We start from the raw sequence: 20,847 nt of genomic DNA, 5'->3' as shown, positions 1-20,847 counted from the left end.
TTTATAAAAGTTCACAGGTTTTGCCCAGAGGAGATAGTCTTTACCCCAAATTCATGGCTTCTTTACTTTCATTTTAGACATAATTCTAATTAGCTTGATTGTCTGATTTTTCAACCCAACAGAAAGCAAATTAGAATGAAAAAAAGATAAAGTTACTAGAATCAGATAGAATGACTGCTGCAAAGTTAAATCCTTAACAGAAATAAGGGAAGAAACCAGAGGAAACGACATCAGAAACATCACAAAATAAAGACACCACGCACATCAGAAAATGTGCAACAGTGTGGTGGCATTTTAGTTAAGGGCAATAGCTCTGTGCTCATTAAGAGCCCCTAAAGGTTTAACTGCATTCCAGTCTATCTTTCTCAGGCTCCTGTTCCATTCCCCTCTTCCCTCATGAAGCTCTAGCCACACTATTCTTCAGTTCTGCAAACCAGTCAAGTTCTTTTCCACCTCAGGGCTTTGCTGGCACTCTTCCCTCTGCTTGGAACTATTTTCTCCCCATTCTTCACACGGCTCTGTCCTCTTTCTTTCAGACTCAGTTTATACAGTAACTGTCAGTAGGTGGGCACTCAGCAAATACTTGTTGAATAAATGAGTGAAAGAGTAAATATCTATAATGTTAACCCTGTGTCTTTCAGAAAAACTACCTTTAATATATTCTAGTTAAAATGCAAAGAGTGAAATATGAACACGTCTACCAAAAGCCATTTATAATGAGCATAAAAGATAAAAACAGTAGCAACCTCAGGTAACTAGAAAAGTTCCTGTTTTCTGAAATATAGTACAATCACTATGAGCTACTACCCCAAAGCACTAATCTCTCTTGAAACCCACATTTTCCTTATACGCAACATATTTGATAACAACGTGGCTATGTAGCATTCAGTGTGATGGAAGCAAGCTACATGTCATCAACTCTAGATACCAGACTTCATGTTTTGGTGGGAGAACAACTGTACAAATTTCTGCCTGTTAATTTTTCCAGTTAACTAGGTAAAAAAATATCAACTTTATCACCTAGGTTAGGATTGGAGATTTAATAAGATTAAAAGATTTTTAATACAATTGTATGTTCAAAATAGATCAAAGGTATCAGATGGTCTGTTTTTTATCATGTAACTCAACTACCAATGAATTAATTCAAAGTTTATTTCTCATGGTCTTATGACATTCAGATCAAGATTTTTACAGTAGAAATCCAAACCCACATTTTAATCTTCCCAATGATTTGTCAATCCATGTTGCTCAGTTCACAAGTCTAAAGAAGATTCCTTTGTGCTCCAGCTGTGCCAGTTCAACCTGGAATGGGAAACATTGAGTTCTGACACTCTTAAGAGCTACCAAGATTTTGTGATGGAAATGAAGTTGACAGTTCTGTCAGGGATGTGAGAAGCAAAATCAGATCCGGCTCGTTTCTGCAGAGATGAGCTGGCTCTATGGAGCTGAAGATAGTAAAAGCAAATTTGGTGGATAAAATGAGCAGACGTAAGTCAAAGACACATGGAAGAGACGTTGAGCAAAAGGACGACACTTCACACTTTACTGATCCAGCGAATGGTGCCTGTGCCAAAGGTTCAGCAACCACTGGAGGACAGGAGGGGCTTAAAGGTCCCCTTAGGATCCCACTGTTCCTTACAATCTAAGCTTTCTGGCCCCCTAAATCCCATCTCCCTTTTCTGGCATTTCAGGTGATGGGACTCGGTATAGTCAGTCCTTAGCAGTAGACGTGTCCTCCCATAGGGTTTCTCAAGATCCAAAGTTCCATTCCTCACATAAATTAAATACCTCACTTTATAAAAGCCATCTTAGGCCAGCAAAGATTATTCTCCATAATCTTTTAAAGAACCCTTCAAGGTAAAGATACTTATTTATGTTTTGCATATGAGAAAACCCAAGGAGAAAATTAACTTAGAGCACAGACCTAATAAGTACTAGAGTCAGCATTTAAATCCACATTCTTCACACTTAACACTAGTCTCCTGCCTTCTAAAGCAGCTAACAGAACCCCCATTCTCACTGAAGTTTTCTGTTAAAGGAAGGTATTTTCCTTTTATCAAATGCAGACTAAAGAAAATCTCCACAAGCATATGTAAAAATTTCTATACTCTTGACACGAATAAATGTTAACTTTACATGAGATTGTGTCCTGGGTTTACATGTCTATAGCGCCATTTTCCAGCCAAGTGTCCCGACAAGCCATGCCTCGTGTTTACACCCTGCAAAGGCTGTGTGGCCATCAGTGGCTGCTTCCTGGAATAAGGGGATTTGGAAGCTCTCTCCAGTGAAGCAGCCAACCTCTGGGAACTGAGAAGCAAATTTAAAGCGGTTTTTACAGCAATCACAGAAATCGATTTTTATCTTCTATTAAGTTTTGTTCAAGAAAGCTCTTTAAAGTAAAGAGAAAATGCTTTACAAAAACTTCATAGGTTTCTACTTTTTGTTTTTGCATTTGCTTTCATCACCTGTCCTTGAGGTGGGTGTGACATTCCTTTCGATATGTTAGATATGGAAATATCTTTTTCCCCAGGAGTTCCTGAGGTTGTGATTCTGGTCTGAAGACACAAGCATCTGGAGAAGCCTCCTGGCAGTTGCCTTGGCTGCCGCACACCTGCACAAGGCGAGAAGCTGAACTTGGGGGGTGTCAGGATGTTGGGCAAGAAAGAAGAAGGTATGAGGATGACTTCAAAAGCAAGACAGACTTATAGTGGATCGACATTCCCTGAATCACTTGCTCGAGGGCCCTCACAGTTTGGTCCAGTTGGACTAAAGACCTGAGGACCAGGAGGAGGACGTATGGTCCATATCGAAATGCCCAGAGTGAGGGAAGAAAACCCCACTCAGGCCGCATTAATATTTTCACTGACTTTTCAGATAATATCCAGGCATATAATGATTACAGCATGGTTAGGAAATGAAAAGTAATGAACAGTGTTGAATCATTTCATCTTCTAAGAAAAAAATCAAGAACAAAGTCCTAATGATTGTCCCTACCAAGTAAAATACTGCAGACCACAAAATGGTTTGCCATTCTAATCCATTTCAAGCATAAACAAACACATCCTTGTGTGCACACTCACACACACCCCTACACAGAAACAGTCAAAAGCTGAAAGAGTTAATTTAGGCCTTGGAGAAAACCCACTTTAAGCACTGGTTCAAAAGCTCTTAAATAGCAGAAAAATCAATACACTTTTATCAGACCTCAGTGTTTATAGAAGCAATACAAAACAGGATTTTGTTAAATGTATATATTACGCCAGATCAAACTGTAAGTTAAAACATCTGTGTCCAAGTTAATCTCAGATACAGCATGGAGATTATTTGAATTGTGTGTTTCCTTTTGTGACCTTTTCAGATGTGGCTTTGGGGGGACAAGGGGAGGAACCATTTTCTTAAGCTTTTAGTTGCCTGCAACAGTGCCAACAGTCGAACATAACTGCAATAATTTTTTTCAAGTTACCCATATGAATAACAGAAAAAGAAAGAAAACCCCTTTAGTAATTGCAAAATAGTGTTGCATAGGGAATCTTAAAAAATAAATTGTAGACACATAAATATAGGTATGTAGATATAATATTGCTATAGGCTATCCATGACATAAAATTTTCAATTAAAACCACTTTTATGAGGAATAATCACATTCTGAAAAAGCATGCACAACTTGCTGGTGGATTATACTACAAATACAATGTATATATACAAATATTATGTACTCCATTTAACATGCACTAATGTTTTTAATGCAATAAGTCTTACACAAAATGTCTTATTTAGAAAGCCCTTAGTTCTTCTTTGGAGGAGACAAGGAAACAGAAACTGAAGTTGATGGAAGCTTTCTTTTTTTAGATCTGTTTTTAAGGGATCAGACATCTGTAAATCAAATCCATTTTGATTGAAACAATAAATTTGAGTCAATTCTGAAATTTCATTTCAAAAGTGTAAGAGAGAAATTCATGGGACCCCTCAAAGTAAATGACAAGCCTGGCCTCTGAAATATGTCAGGAACACATTAACACCATGTAAAAATAACAGCAGAACCAAACCAAAGTCATAACGGCCAAATGTCCTGAAAACAGGGCTTGAGGAAAGGAACTTGTGGATCTAATATTAGTTGCATCTTTGGTAAGTAACTGGGACTTCTTTTTTTTTCATTAAGATATCATTCATATATACTCTTATGAAGGTTTCACAAGAAAAACAATGTGGTTATTACATTCATCCTTATTATCAAGTCCCCGCCATACCCCATTGCAGTCACTGTCCATCAGTATAGTAAGATGCCACAGAGTGCCTATTTGTCTTCTCTGAGCTACACTGTCTTCCCGGTGACCCCACACACACCCTATGCACCAATCATGATACCCCACAATCCCCTTCTCCCTCCCTCCTGACCCGTCCTCCCACACCCCTCCCCTTTGGTAACCGCTAGTCCCTTCTTGGAGTCTGTGAGCTACTATTTTGTTCTTTCAGTTTTGCTTCATTGTTATACTCCACAAATGAGGGAAATCATTTGGTTTTTGTCTTTGCCTGACTTATTTCTCTGAGCCTAATACCCTCTAGCTCCATTTATGAGTAACTGGGACTTCTTATGACTAAATTCCCTCAGTATTTTTGGTGTAGTAATGCTATTCCCTCTTGTTTAGCTGATTATGTGCTGGGCAAGCAGCATGACCCCAAGATGAAGAAGAGGACTGTAGATGCTCCAAATGATGCCGGGTCATTCAATAATCTATAAACATTCATTCCTGATATACCAAAAGGCTGCTGTCAGGTAATAAATACATCTCTTGGAGTGTCCGGTTCACCAGCAGAAAGGAAAATTGACCCTTAGAGAGACATGATTCCTCCCATCCTTGGGCATAGGAAGTTAGGACCAGCCCCTCTTATGAGAGGCCATGTGAACAAGAACCATTGGCGAAGAGCTAAGAAATATTAAGCTCTTTTTTGTATTATAAAATTATCTTCATTCTCAAGATGTTAAATGGTAGTCTAAAGGAATGGGCATATCTCTAGCAGGAAAGTAAACTTAGATTTCGACTCATGACTTAACACAAATAAGTAGCACAAATTCTACAGAACAACTTCAAGTATTTATTTTTCTCCTATCACACATATTCGTGTTCTTTTATTTTAAAATAATTTTTGGTTGATTATAAAAGTTATACAGGCTTACCATTTGAGACTTTGCAAATCTTGAATAAATGAGTTGCCGACAGTTCAAGAAGTCAGATATAAAAATGATTATTTTGTTATTTCCTTCCAGTTATTTTTCCTCATCCATGGATACTATTTATGTAATCACTGATTATCTGCCTTGGTCCACAAAGGACTTAGAGAGAGAATGCCATGGGAAGTTGTTATTGCTGTTAAATATCATCTGTAGCACAGAGTATGATCCATGTCTCAGGCAGATATGCTGGTTCATCACACTAGGTTAGGCCTGGGTTCAAAGAGTTTCTTTGCAGAATTCTGTGATACAGATTGCCATATGGCCAAAATGGAAATGTAATGTGCCCTATTTTTGTATCAATCCAGTAACTAAGGGGCTAGCAAATTGCAGCCCTAGGATCAAATCCAGCTGCCACCTGTTTTCATAAAGTTTCCCTGGAACACAGCCACACCCATTGGTTCTTATATAGTCTATTGCTGCTTTTGTTCTAAAAAGTCAGACTTAAGTTGCAACAGAATGACTGCAACAGAACAGTAAGGCCTGCAAAACCTAAAATATTGACCATCTGGCTGGTCCTTTACAGGTAGAGTTTGCTACCACCTCCACCACCCCCTATCTGACTCGCACAAGAAAAATACCATGTTATGTACCCAACTATTCCTCCTCCGTGTATATTTTGGCTTGGTTAGGGTTTTGTCAAACCAATTGGGTTTCCAAACCAATATATCTATATTGAATTATTAGAGGTTTAGGGACACACCACAGTTTTGTTTTGTTTTGCTTTTTGCTCTATTCATCCTCAGTTGCAAGGTGTTGTCCTCAAGACACTGAAGGGTAAGAGAGACAGTAGGTAAAGGCAGCCTAATGGAAACAGTTCTTACTTGGGCAATCATCTGAAAGAGTCTACCCAGGTTCCTACTGTGATTTTTTTGAGGACTGATAGCTCCAAGTTTCTCTCTTTAGCATGCTTGAAGGGACCACTCTGTTTGCTCTGCCTACCAGCAGCTATCCGCAAGACCATGTTCTAAAGAAACTGCCATCTGTTTGTCAAAATTCATTCTACAGAGGGAGTACTGCTTCCCCATAGAACGTCAAAAGACACAAGAGGTCGTTACCCTAACAATGAGAAAAAGGCAAGTAACTTACAAATAATGACTTTTCTGGAGCATGTCCCAGGCTAAAGTAGCAAGGCAACCAGGTGCACCACATTCCAAAGAATGACACACCTTCCAAGGAGAGTCGGGCTCACAGACTGTTTCACCTTTGGCAGAGCATGAGAGGAAGAGGTAACTGCCTTAGATGCTAAGAAGAAAACTAAGTCTGGAGATGGGCTATCATGTCAGAGCAACTGGAAGCCACAGATAGAAAGGGAGTCTGCACGTACCAGCAAGCTCTTCTCCCTGGGCACCCACCCAGGGCTCAAGAGAAAGAATTAGAACAGAACAGGAACTCAAGAGCCCCAGCAGGGGCACATGCACGTAAGTGGTCATCAGTGCTCCTCGGGGACATCAAACCCCACCCACTCCTCTGGATGCTTCTCTCACAGGAAGAAAAGCCTTAAGCCACTATGGAGGGGCAGGAAATGCTAAGCTATCAGAACCACAAAAAAGACCCATACTTCCAGTATGTTCTACTCTAACCTCAAGTTCAACCAGTCCAAAATAGAACTCATTTTCTTCCTCTCAAAACCTCTACTCTATTCCCTACTAATGAATGATGCTGGGATCTCGCCATTTAGCACACCACAAACTGGAGTTCTTCAGGACCCTCTTCTGACCCTTCATTCCTTAAAGTGGAATCCATTCTTCATCCTAAATAGCTCACACCTGAAAAAGGAGAGCCTTTTAATCCCCGTTATGATTTATTTCCGGCCCTTGCTCTCCTCTCAAACTATTAAAATAGCTTCCTAATTAGAGCTGGTGTCTTCAGTCTCTTCCCCTCATCCAACACTGACCAAATTTTCAAAGACTCTCCACATCCTACAAGATGAACTCAAACTCCTCAGCATGCCAGAAAACACACCCACCTTCCATTCCAAATGAAGTTCCCCCCATAGCCCATCTTGAACCCCATGTTCCAGCCATGCTGAATGATTTGCCATCACACCATCATACCCACAACCTGCAACTTCCTGCACCTCACTGCCTTGTATTGACCAGTTGCTTATCCTGGAATGTCCTTTCCAGCCTTTCCTACCTGGTAAATTTGCATTCACCTTTTAAGCTTACGTGTCTACTCCACTGTGAAATCTTCCCTGAGGATCTTCCCCTAGTCCTGGATGCTACCCATAAGCTACCCACTACTAGCCTATGATGCCCTTAAATCAGAGCTATTGGTGGCATGCGTCTTATTCTTACTGGTACCTTTAGTCCCTAGCACAATGCCTGGAACACAGCAGATATTCATGTTTGTTGACTTAATTTTAAGCCTGAAACAAAGACATAAACATGACAACTCTCTCCACATCTCAGTTTCAGTAAATGATTAAAAATTAATGGTTAGTATCACCAACGGAGGCAAATCAGTTCTTCAATTACAGATGAAATATATTCTTCTGTTTCTATTTAAGAGTTCTGAAGATTAGAAAATGGGCACTGAATTGTCTCAGCCGTTTAGAGAAGAGAAAACTATAGTCAAAGCTCTTACAGATGATTTTTGCCAATCCAGCCCTTGGTAAAGTCGATGTTCATCAGGGCATCATGGCTTTGCTGAATTCTGTAGGTAAAAGGCTTGTATCTAGGTCCTATCCATTAATTTCTGAAGGGTATGTGTCCAGTGATGGCATCCCTGAGTCTAAACACAGGCGATGCTTTAAAGAAAGAACAATGTGGTGATAATCACCATTTACTTTCAAGTGTTGCATATTTGTTTCAACAAATTTCAAAACATTTCCCAAGGGATTTTAAAGAAAGTCACCAAGTATGTTTAACAAAACAACATATGGAATGCTAATTTTGTTGTGATGCTATACTCTAATACAGCAAGAAACAGATTTTTTCATAAAATCAGCAGATTTGCAAACACTAATTAAGAAACATTTAAAGCTATCAAGGTCAATTTAAAAACCCATTTGAAAACAAATATTCCTAGTCTTGTTATTTGTGGTAAATTCCCACTAGGGATTCACTGCACATCAGCAAACTTCCACCACGAAAGTTTCACAGTAAAGGTAAATAAATAAAGGTTTACTTTCAATTTTCAATACAAGGCCAAACAGTAAGTTTGGAGGGTTGGGTCGGAATCACCGATTTGTCTCTATCAGTATATCTCTATTCAGAAATCTAAAATCCTTGGGGTATAGGATTTCCACTTCACATGTGTCACTCCTCTGAGATTTGCCAGGGGTCTTGTACTTGCCAAGGGGAGTATGCTCTGATACTGTTAACTTTGTGTGAGAATGATTCTCTGCCTTGTGAGGAAAAAGCAAGTTAACTCCTTAATGCAGCCCTCTGTCTACTCTGTGAACATTCCTTTTTCTATCTCTCTGTCCATTGGCCATGTCATTGTTTGTAAGATCCCTCCACCCAAGAAGTGGGGGAAGTATGTGTGTGTGTGTGTGTGTGTGTGTGTGTGCATGTTTTGTGTGTTTGTGTATGTATGTAACTTTTTCCAAATGGTTATATTTTCAATTAGTGGATATTGACTAAATACTCACTAGCTATACACTCAGGACCACTCATTTCTTGCCATACTTACCTCCGTGCACAAAGAATAGGGAGATGTATTAAATTTGCAATCTCCAAGAACAGATTCATCCAGAAACATCAAGATTTTTAAACAGGTAATTTATGACAAACTAACTACCTTTTTATCTAAGAACCTTAGACCACTAGCAGAAGAAGAGCTGATTTAAATCCAAGTAGCCAAGATTAAAAAATATATTATTATACATCCAAAGAACAAAACTTTTTATATTAACATTTGACACATCATTGTTTTGTCCCTTTATGACTTGTCTATTTCCAGAAAGAACTTAAAGTAGTTTCGTTTGAAATAAGTGTGAGCCTGGCTAAAGTTGAGAAAGTTGTGTTAAATGGGATTGGGCCTTTTGTTCCTATTATATTCTTTTTGATGAAACTGGATGTAAAATAACATATATTGAATGGATCAGTTCCCTGTCTCTCAGACTCCCAGTAATGGACTGCCCAGATGAAGGCCAAAGAGTCTTAAGATAAAGAGATAAAAGTATAAGAAGCAAAGGCAAAAATACGTCAGAGTAAATGGTACAGGGATTAGTCAGACTTGTCAACTGATTCCTTGAGGAACACTGTCTCATAAACAAATGCACCTTCTCTCCTCCTTACTTCTTTCACTTCACTTCACTATTTATGACCAAAACAAAGGGGAATCTGAGCTGTGGGGTAGGAAGGACAATCTTAACCAATGAATGACTCTATGAGATTGAATTGACTCTCATATCTGAGGCTTTTGCCTGTAGATACAAACAGAGAGCATAGCAACTGAGACAAGACATTGGAAGTTTTAAAACATTATTTACTGCTAAGCCTAAAACACTCAAACAGCACAGCACAGTGATTGCCAAATCTAAATTAGAGTTTGTGGGATTTTTAAAAGTTTCTCTTCAGGGGAACATTTCAGCTCTATGGAGAGGTGTGATACATATGAAGATGGAGCATCTGGCTGGAGACCAATTTCCCTATGAGCCCAAACCAAGTGGACCCATATGGATAGCTTTTATAAAATCATAAATAAACAGTAAAGCTGAAGAAAACTCTAGGCTCAGACTTTATGGTATCAATAATTAAACCAGACTCACTGCAGTCATTGGGTTACTGCAAATTCTGAGTAAACCTAAAGAATTTTCAAGTAATCTAATTATTCCCTTATTTATTCATGTTAATCCACAGTGTTTTTTTTGTTTCTCTGCCTTTAATTGGATGTTTAAAACTTCACAGCTATTCCGGCACTTTGTTTAAATGCCCTTAGACAACTCACATGTGCTTTCATGAGAGAGAAAATACACTAATGAAATATATCAAAGCCCCACAGACAAAAGAACAAAATGAAAGACTAAAACTAATGCATTTTTTTTAACTCTGGTAAAATATATATAACATTTATCATTGTAACCGCCTTTATACAATCAGATTAAGTATATTCACAACATTGTATGACCATCCACCACTATCTTTATCAAAATCTTTATCATCCTTAACAGGAATTCTGTACTCATTAAACAGTAACTCTGTACCCATCAAACAATAACTTCCTACTCTCTCTATATCTATGAATTTGTCTATTCTAGGTATCTCATATTAAGTGGAATCATACAATATTTGTCCTTTTTGTGTCTGACTTATTTCATTTAGCATAATGTTTTCAAAGTTCATCCATGTTGTAGCATGTATAAGAACTGTATCCCTTTTATGGCTGAATAATATTCCACTATCTACAGCAATTTGTTCATATACATTCATCTGAAATGAACATTTGAATTGTCTCAACCTTTTAGCTATTGTAAATAATGCTGCCATGATCATTGGCATACAGGGATCTGTTTGACTGTTTGCTTTCAGTTTCTGGAGGTATATACCTGGGAGTGGAATTACTAGATCATATGATAGTTCTATATTTAACTTTTTGAAAAACCGCTGAACTATTTCCTATAGCAGCTGTACCATTTTACATTCCTACATTGCATGAGGGTTCCAATTTCTCCTCATGTTTACCAACACTATTTTCTGTTTTGTTTAAAATAACCATACCAATGGTTGTGAAGTATTATCTCATTTGTTTATGATGAGCATTTCCTAATGACCAGTGACACTGAGCATCTTCTCATCTGCTTATTGACCACTGATATATCTTCCTCAAAGAAATGTCTGCTTAAGTCTGTTGCCCATTTGGGTTCTTTGTTGTTGAGTTGTAGGAACTCTTTATGTATTCTGAATATTAATCCTTTATAAAATTTTCAATATGTTGTCCCATTCTGTGGATTGTCTTTTCACTCTTTTATTTAACATTTTTAAAATTTTGATACCATTAATATAAAATCACATGAGCAACATTATGGTTGCTAGATTACCCCCATTATCGAGTCCCCACCACATACCCCATTACAGTTACTGTCCATCAGCATAGTAAGAGATGCTATAGAGTCCCTACTTGCCTTCTCTGTGCTATAATATTTTCCCTGTGTCCCACCCTACATTATGTGTGTTAATCATAATGCCCATTATTCCCCTTCTCCATCCCTTCCCACCCACCCTCCCTAGTCCCTTTCCCTTTGCCAACTGTTGGTCCATTCTTGGGTTCTGTGATTCTGCTGCTGTTCTGTTCCTCCAGTTTTTGCTTTGTTCTTATGCTCCACAAATGAGTGAAATAATTTGGTACTTGTGTTTCTCCACTTGGCTTATTTCACTGAGCATAATACCCTCTAGTTCCATCCATGTTGTTGCAAATGGTAGGATTTGTTTTCTTCTTATAGCTGAATAATATTCCATTGTGTATATGTACCACTTTTTCTTTATCCATTCATCTACCGATGGACTCTTAGGTTGCTTCCATTTCTTGGCTATTATAGTGTTGCAATAAACATAGAGGTGCATATGTCTTTTTGAAACTGGGATCCAACATTCTTAGGGTAAATTCCTAGGAGTAGAATTCCTGGGTGAAATGGTATTTCTATTTTGAGTTTTTTGAGGAACCTCCATACTGCTTTCCACAATGGTTGAACTAGTTTACATTCCCACCAGCAGTGTAGGAGGGTTCCCCTTTCTTTGCATCCTTGCCAGCATCTGTTGTTTCTAGTCTTTTCTATGCTGGCCATCCTAACTGGTGTGAGGTGATATTTCATTGTGGTTTTGCTTTTCATTTCCCTGATAATTGGCGATGCAGAGCATCTTTTCATGTGCCTATTGTCCATCTGAATTTCTCCAATTACTTACGTTTTCTTTAATTTCTTTCAATGCATTTATTTTTATATTTGTTTTTACAAGCACTTAATTGGCATGTACTCTTTGCCAGGAACCATTCTAAGTGCTGTACAGGTATTAATTTATTTAATCCTTATAGCAACCTGATGAAGTACTATTTTAACTTCATTTTATGGATAAAGACACTGAAGCACAAAGAGATTAAATAACTTGCTCAAGGTCACTTGCTGATAGGTGGTAGAACTGGTTTCAACCCAGACAGCAAGGCTCCAGAGTCCATGCTCTTAGCCATCATGCTATACTCCTTTTCAAGTACTCATTCATTCAACAAGCATTTACACCACACTTTCCAGTTCCGCAGAAGCAGGCTCTGACACAAGAGTTAATGTGCAAGTGATTTATTAAGGAAGTGCTCCCAGGAGAAACCCATTAAGGGAATAAGGCAAGCAGAATAGGGAAGGGGAAGAAGCCAAAGAAGGGCTTGATTTCAGGTGCAGTGGGGGCCTCAGCCCAGTTCTGTGAGGGCTGTAGAATGTGTGTGTCCACCTCAAGGCAAGAGAACTGGGCTTCTGCACTGCTCTGCTCAATGCAGGTCACTCTGCCAGGGATGTAAATTTCCAGACAACTGTAGCTCTCTGTGTGTCTGAGATAAGTGGCTCTAGTGGTTCATGTGCAGTCCTCTGAAGAAAGTTATGGGTTCAAGTTGGTGGGAACAAAGCATGCAGTAGCTGGAAGAGGTGATAAAGTGGATCCCACAGAATCTGGGTAGAGCACCAACAGAATGCATTGTGTGTTAGGCACTGTACTGAATACTTGAAGAAGCAAGATAAATGAGACTAACACATTTACTGTCAAAGAGTTTATATGCTCGTAGCAAAGCTAAGACATGCATACTTTTTATAGAGTAGGTGGTGGTAAATACTATGAGGAACAAATAAATTGCTAAAAAATTACAGAGTAGAGACCATAGAGTCACTGTTTTATGCCCTGGCTGGGGGGAATCATTAAAGATCACTGAAGATGCAGTATTGCCTGGATGTTCTAAATGGCAAGATTTGGGGAAAGCCTTCAAGATCAAACCATATGAGAAGTCAGAGGTATGAAGGTACAGAGCACTTTCATAACCAGATAGTACTCAGCCACACTGTACTTTCCAAATATAATGAGTTCCCAAAAAATGTGTTAGAAATGCAAACTCTCTGCCCTAGACCTGCTGAATCAGTGATGGGATCTGCTTATCAAGCCCTGCAGGTGACTCTGATGGACACTCAAGTTGGAGAGCCACTGTTCTACCACCACCTGGATTACAGTCCAGCAAAAGCTCAGCTGAGTTGAACATGTACTGGGCTGCCTCAGACACTGATGCCTGCCCAGCACAATGCTATCCTCCTCCCTCTCTTGAGTGGAGAGCAGCCAAGGAATGAAAATGGAACTTGGACTAGATGACAACTATGCCAGACAGCAGCCTTTTGTGACCAACAAGCTTGAGGTTCAGTGATGCAGAGTTTCATGAGGCCAATTCAGTGAGAAAAAATGACAGAGACTGGCAATTTCATTGATCACAGGGGAGGGCCTGGACCACCATGGGGGTCATCCTCCCTACCTATCTCCTGGAAGTTCTTGCTTTTCCTCCTTTCTTGGGGACTGGGCCAGCTCCAGGGGTACACAAATACTACATTGCTTCAGAAAATGACAGGCTAACAGTTATGGCAACAGAGAATGAAGATAGGGAGTGCCACCATAGTTTGAAATCATATATCAAATACTGTATAGAAGACCAGATAATTCCCAGACAAATGGTTTAGAAGTGACCATGAATACATAATATACAAAAGTATGCTTTATGAAAGAATAGCATAGTTTAGTGGGACAGGATTTACAGAAAGAAGTCATCCAAATATGAATTTGGGGACAGGCATCCTAGGTCAGGATGAGGGACCATTAGGCCTATGAGCGAAATGAACAAAACCTGAGCTTCTGGTGTCTCTAACAAGGTGCGCAAAATGAATTAGGAGAGAACCTGGAAGAAGAGAATTATCTTATGAGGCTCAGAAGAAGAACTGTGGAAGGGTAGAAAAATATATGAGGAATTCTGGAGATAAAATTGACAGTATTTGGCTAAGGAAAGATAAGGGAACATTTTTCTGCTAACTGCAGATATCAATAAATGTGATACACCTCTTATAGAAGTCCGATTTTTTTTAGCTGAAACAGAATATTCATTCTTACCCACAGAACAATGGTCTTTTAAATTATGTCCATAGCAAAACATACTGCAAAGAAGCTACAACCATCCAAATCCTATTTAACTCTTACATATACCATAGGAGAGTTCTGAAATAGACAAGCTATATGGTTCCAGGTGTCTTTAGGACAAATCCATGTGATCACACTTTTAACGGAAACCTACAAACATATTAATTCCCTCACAAAGCTGGAAGTTTATAAATGAACAAAATGCTAATTGACATTTCACTAACCTTGCCAGATCTGTTGTTAGAATAGTTTAGAAAAGCCATTCAACCCCAGAGTTAGACATTGTCTTATTATTGGCTCATCATAAAAAGTTAACATAAGCATAGTTTTTTATAATTTGATAATAATAAATATTTATTGAGTGCTTTCTATGTGCAGTCTCTTGCTCTTTACATGCTTTTAATCATTTATTGCTGATACAGAATAACAACACAGAGAATAAAATGAATTGCCTGAAGTTACACATCTTTAAAGCAGCAAGGCCAGGATTTTAATCTACACCTGCCAACTCAAGAGCCAGAGTTCAAAGCTCTAAGGAATGTCTCTTCAGACATTATATATTTTAATTTAATCCTGTTAAAAATCTTTTGTGGTAGTCATTATTATCACCATTTTACAGGTGAGGGACATAAGACCCACAGGAGTCCACCAAGAACACCTGACAGGAGCTGTCACAGTCCCAACATTTTCCGGGAAAGAAGCCAGAACCCTTGCAATACAGCATAGCTGGTAGCACTGAAGATGCGGGTGCATGCACACACGTGCTCAAGTGTGGCAGCTTAGTGAAGGGAACAGTGGTGGGGGAAGTGTCCACACTTCAGCTTCCCACTATCAGTTCATGATATATGTGACTGTGTGTAGATATATACAGCTATATATCAATGCAGATATAGACAAATATACAGATACCTGTCTTCAGAAAGGAATGAGAGTAATCACATGGACCAGCTGTAACTTCTGGAAACCTATAGAGGAATTATCATCTGTTAGGAAACATAATCTGTCATCTTGATGAAGAAAACATTGAGCATTTACAATGGTATTAAACAGGGCTGCATTACTGAACTTCACCTTTCTACATCTATTCTATCTGATCTAATATCTGAAAGACAACATCAGTCTAAAGAGCAATCAGAAATTTTGCCATTTAAATGAACACCTTTTGTGTTATCTGGATGTTATTTTTCTAAGAGAATTATTCCTTTTAAGTCCTAGTGATTCCCTAACTTTCACCCACACTAATCCAACTCTTTCCTTAAGGCACCAAGATTCATTTTGAAGAGAGGAAGAAAGGCATGATATAAAATAAACTCAGGGGGGCGGAGCCAGGATGGCGGCGTGAGTAGAGCAGTGGAAATCTCCTCCCAAAAACACATAGAGCTATGAAAATATAACAAAGAAAAATCTTCCTAAAATAGAGACCACAGGACACAGGACAACATCCAGACCACATACACACCTGCAAGAACCCAGCGCCTTGTGAAGGGGGTAAGATACAAGCCCCAGCCCGGCGGGACCCGAGCGCCCCTCCCCCCGGCTCCCGGCGGGTGGAGAGAAACCGGAGCGGTTTTTTTTTTTTTTTTTTTTTTTTGGCGAGCGCTTTTTGGAAGCCTTAGAGGGACGGGCCCCCGTTGCTGGGGAGGCAGGGTGGCGGGACCGGTGAGGAGGTGCCTGGGAACGGCGCCGGAGGACAAAGAATATCCCGCGTTTCTCCCTGCGAGACCGGGGGGCGGGTGCCTGAGACCGGTGCCTGAGGACGGAGGAGGTCGCGCGTTTTTCCCCTTTTTTTTTTTTTTTCTTCTCTTTTTGGCGAGCGCTTTTTGGAAGCCTTGAAGGGACGGGGACCCCAGTGCTAGGGAGGCACGGTGGCGGGACTGGTGAGCGGGTGGCTGGAACCGGCGCCTGAGGACAAAGAATATCCCCCATTCTTCCCTGCGGGACCGGTGGGCGGGTGCCTGAGACCGGCACTTGAGGACAGAGGAAATCGCGCGTTTTTCCCCTTTTTTTTTCTCTTTTCTGCGAGTGCTTTTTGGAAGCCTAAAAGGGACAGGGACCCCGGTGCTAGGGAGGCAGGGCGGCGGGACTGGTGAGCGGGTGCCTGGGACCGGCACCTGAGGACAAAGAATATCCCGCATTTTACCCTGTGGGACCGGTGGGTGGGTGCCTGAGACCAGCACCTGAGGACGGAAGAAATCGCGCGTTTTTCCCCTTTTTTTCTCTCTTTTTGGCGAGTGCTTTTTGGAAGCCTTGAAGGGACAGGGACCCCGGTGCTAGGGAGGCAGGGCGGCGGGACTGGTGAGCGGGTGCGTGCGACCAGTGCCTGAGGACAAAGAATATTGAGCGTTCCTTCCCTGCGGGACCGGTGGGTGGCTGCTTTTTGGAAGCCTTGAAAGGACAGGGACCCTGGTGCTAGGGAGACAGGGCAGCAGGACCAGTGAGCGGGTGCCTGGGACCGGCACCTGAGGACAAAAAAAAAAAAAAAAAAAAAATCGCTTGTTTTTTCCTTTTTTTTCCTTTTTTTTTTTCTCTTTCTTTCTGTTCCCTCTCTCATTGTTGCTGTTGTTGTTTTGGTTTGGAGAGTGCTTTTTGGAAATCTTAAAGGGGCAGGACAGGTCACTTAGACCAGAGGCAGGGAATCTGGGGATCTCTGGGCACTCTAACCCCCTGGGCAGCAGGGAGCACAGAGGCCCCTTACGGAGATAAATAGTCTCCTGGCTGCTCCCCCTCCAACGGGGCTCCACCATTTTGGAGGAACAGCCCCAGCCAGGCCAAGCCCACAGCAACAGCGGAGATAAACCCCAAAGCAACTGGGCAGAAAGCAGAAGCCCTGTCTGCGCACAGCTGCCCAGCACAAGCCACTAGAGGTCGCTATTCTCCCAGGAAAAGGCTACAAACCAACAAGAAGGGAAGCTCTTCCAGCGGTCACTTCTACCAGCTCTGCAAACTATCTCTATCACCATGAAAAGGCAAAACTACAGGCAGACAAAGATCACAGAGACAACAACTGAGAAGGAGACAGACCTAACTAGTCTTCCTGAAAAAGAATTCAAAATAAAAATCATGAACATGCTGACAGAGATGCAGAAAAAAATGCAAGAGCAATGGGATGAGATGCAGAGAAAAATGCAAGAGTAGAGGGATGAAGTCCGGAAGGAGATCACAGATGTCAGGAAAGAGATCACAGAAGTGAAACAATCCCTGGAAGGATTTATAAGCAGAATGGATAAGATGCAAGAGGCCATTGAAGGAATAGAAGCCAGAGAACAGGAACGTATAGAAGCTGACATAGAGAGAGATAAAAGGATCTCCAGGAATGAAACAACACTAAGAGAAATATGTGACCAATACAAAAGGAAAAACATTCGTATTATAGGGATACCAGAAGAGGAAGAAAGAGGAAAAGGGATAGAAAGTGTCTTTGAAGAAATAATTGCTGAAAACTTCCCCAAACTGGGGGAGGAAATAATCGAACAGACCATGGAATTATACAGAACCCCCAACAGAAAGGATCCAAGGAGGACAACACCAAGACACATAATAATTAAAATGGCAAGGATCAAGGACAAGGAAAGAGTTTTAAAGGCAGCTAGAGAGAAAAAGGTCACCTATAAAGGAAAACCAATCAGGCTAACATCAGACTTCTCAACAGAAACCTTACAGGCCAGAAGAGAATGGCATGATATACTTAATGCAATGAAACAGAAGGGCCTTGAACCAAGGATACTGTATCCAGCACGACTATCATTTAAATATGATGGTGGGATCAAACAATTCCCAGACAAGCAAAAGCTGAGGGAATTTGCTTCCCACAAACCACCTCTACAGGGCATCCTACAGGGACTGCTCTAGATGGGAGCACTCCTAAAAAGAGCACAGAACAAAACACACAACATATGAAGAATGGAGGAGGAGGAATAAGAAGGGAGAGAAGAAAAGAATCTCCAGACAGTGTATATAACAGCTCAATAAGCGAGATAAGTTAGGCAGTAAGATACTAAAGAAGCTAACCTTGAACCTTTGGTAACCACGAATCTAAAGCCTGCAATGGCAATAAGTACATATCTTTCAATAGTCACCCTAAATGTAAATGGACTTAATGCACCAATCAAAAGACATAGAGTAATAGAATGGCTAAAAAAGCAAGACCCATCTATATGCTGCTTACAAGAAACTCACCTTAAACCCAAAGATAAGCATAGACTAAAAGTCAAGGGATGGAAAAACATATTTCAGGCAAACAACAGTGAGAAGAAAGCAGGGGTTGCAGTACTAATATCAGACAAAATAGACTTCAAAACAAAGAAAGTAACAAGAGATAAAGAAGGACACTACATAATGATAAAGGGCTCAGTCCAACAAGAGGATATAACCATTCTAAATATATATGCACCCAATACAGGAGAACCAGCATATGTGAAGTAAATACTAACAGAACTAAAGAGGGAAATAGACTGCAATGCATTCATTGTAGGAGACTTCAACACACCACTCACCCCAAAGGATAGATCCACCGGGCAGAAAATAAGTAAAGACACACAGGCACTGAACAACACACTAGAACAGATGGACCTAATAGACATCTATAGAACTTTACATCCAAAAGCTACAGGATATACATTCTTCTCAAGTGCACATGGAACATTCTCCAGAATAGACCACATACTAGCTCACAAAAAGAGCCTCAGTAAATTCCACAATATTGAAATTCTACCAACCAATTTTTCAGACCACAAAGGTATGAAAGTAGAAATAAATTCTACAAAGAAAACAAAAAGGCTCACAAACACATGGAGGCTTAACAACATGCTACTAAATAATCAATGGATCAATGAACAAATCAAAATAGAGATCAAGGAATATATAGAAACAAATGACAACAACAACACTAAGCCCCAACTTCTGTGGGATGCAGCGAAAGCAGTCTTAAGAGGAAAGTATATAGCAATCCAGGCACACTTGAAGAAGGAAGAACAATCCCAAATGAATAGTCTAACATCACAATTATTAAAACTGGAAAAAGAAGAACAAATGAGGCCTAAAGTCAGCAGAAGGAGGGACATAATAAAGATCAGAGAAGAAATAAACAAAATTGAGAAGAATAAAACAATAGCAAAAATCAACGAAACCAAGAGCTGGTTCTTTGAGAAAATAAACAAAATAGATAAGCCTCTAGCCCAACTTATTAAGAGTAAAAGAGAGTCAACACAAATCAACATAATCAGAAATGAGAATGGAAAAATCACGACAGACTCCACAGAAATACAAAGAATTATTAAAGACTACTATGAAAACCTATATGCCAACAAGCTGGAAAACCTAGAAGAAATGGACAACTTCCTAGAAAAATACAACCTCCCAAGACTGACCAAGGAAGAAACACAGAAGTTAAACAAACCAATTACAAGCAAAGAAATTGAAACAGTAATCAAAAAACTACCCAAGAACAAAACCCCGGGGCCGGATGGATTTACCTTGGAATTTTATCAGACACACAGAGAAGACATAATACCCATTCTCCTTAAAGTGTTCCACAAAATAGAAGAAGAGGGAATACTCCCAAACTCATTCTATGAAGCCAACATCACCCTAATACCAAAACCAGGAAAAGACCCCACCAAAAAAGAAAATTACAGACCAATATCCCTGATGAATGTAGATGCAAAAATACTCAATAAAATATTAGCAAACAGAATTCAACAGTATATCAAAAGGATCATACACCATGACCAAGTGGGGTTCATCCCAGGGATGCAAGGATGGTACAACATTCGAAAATCCATCAACATCATCCACCACATCAACAAAAAGAAAGGCAAAAACCACATGATCATCTCCATAGATGCTGAAAAAGCATTTGACAAAATTCAACATCCATTCATGATAAAAACTCTCAGCAAAATGGGAATAGAGGGCAAGTACCTCAACATAATAAAGGCCATATATGATAAACCCACAGCCAGCATTATACTGAACAGCGAGAAGCTGAAAGCATTTCCACTGAGATCGGGAACCAGACAGGGATGCCCACTCTCCCCACTGTTATTTAACATAGTACTGGAGGTCCTAGCCACGGCAATCAGACAAAACAAAGAAATACAAGGAATCCAGATTGGTAAAGAAGAAGTTAAACTGTCACTATTTGCAGATGATATGATACTGTACATAAAAAACCCTAAAGACTCCACTCCAAAACTACTAGAACTGATATCGGAATACAGCAAAGTTGCAGGATACAAAATCAACACACAGAAATCTGTAGCTTTCCTATACACTAACAACGAATCAATAGAAAGAGAAATCAGGAAAACAATTCCATTCACCATTGCATCAAAAAGAATAAAATACCTAGGAATAAACCTAACCAAGGAAGTGAAAGACTTATACTCTGAAAACTACAAGTCACTCTTAAGAGAAATTAAAGGGGACACTAATAAATGGAAACTCATCCCATGCTCATGGCTAGGAAGAATTAATATCGTCAAAATGGCCATCCTGCCGAAAGCAATATACAAATTTGATGCA

At 39.9% G+C, this 20,847-nt stretch overlaps 1 protein-coding gene across 9 annotated transcripts in view; it reads right to left on the bottom strand.

Moving 5' to 3' along the window:
• Positions 1–20,847, bottom strand: part of SUGCT (succinyl-CoA:glutarate-CoA transferase) — a 777,770-nt gene that overhangs the window by 321,351 nt on the left and 435,572 nt on the right. The window contains exon 13 of one of the 9 annotated variants that reach the window (XM_073239074.1): positions 15,246–15,290. The exons of the other annotated variants lie outside the window; for them this stretch is intronic. Within the exon in view, the coding sequence (XP_073095175.1) occupies positions 15,261–15,290 (30 nt within the window). The 3' untranslated portion in view covers positions 15,246–15,260. Of the gene's footprint in view, positions 1–15,245; positions 15,291–20,847 lie in introns of those variants that run through there. 9 annotated transcript variants of the gene reach the window in all.

The sequence above is a fragment of the Manis javanica genome, chromosome 6 (genome assembly GCF_040802235.1).
Source record: "Manis javanica isolate MJ-LG chromosome 6, MJ_LKY, whole genome shotgun sequence".
Lineage (NCBI taxonomy): Eukaryota > Metazoa > Chordata > Mammalia > Pholidota > Manidae > Manis > Manis javanica.
The sequence above is the reverse complement of the archived record's forward strand: the minus strand, read 5'-3'. Positions and strand labels throughout refer to the sequence as shown.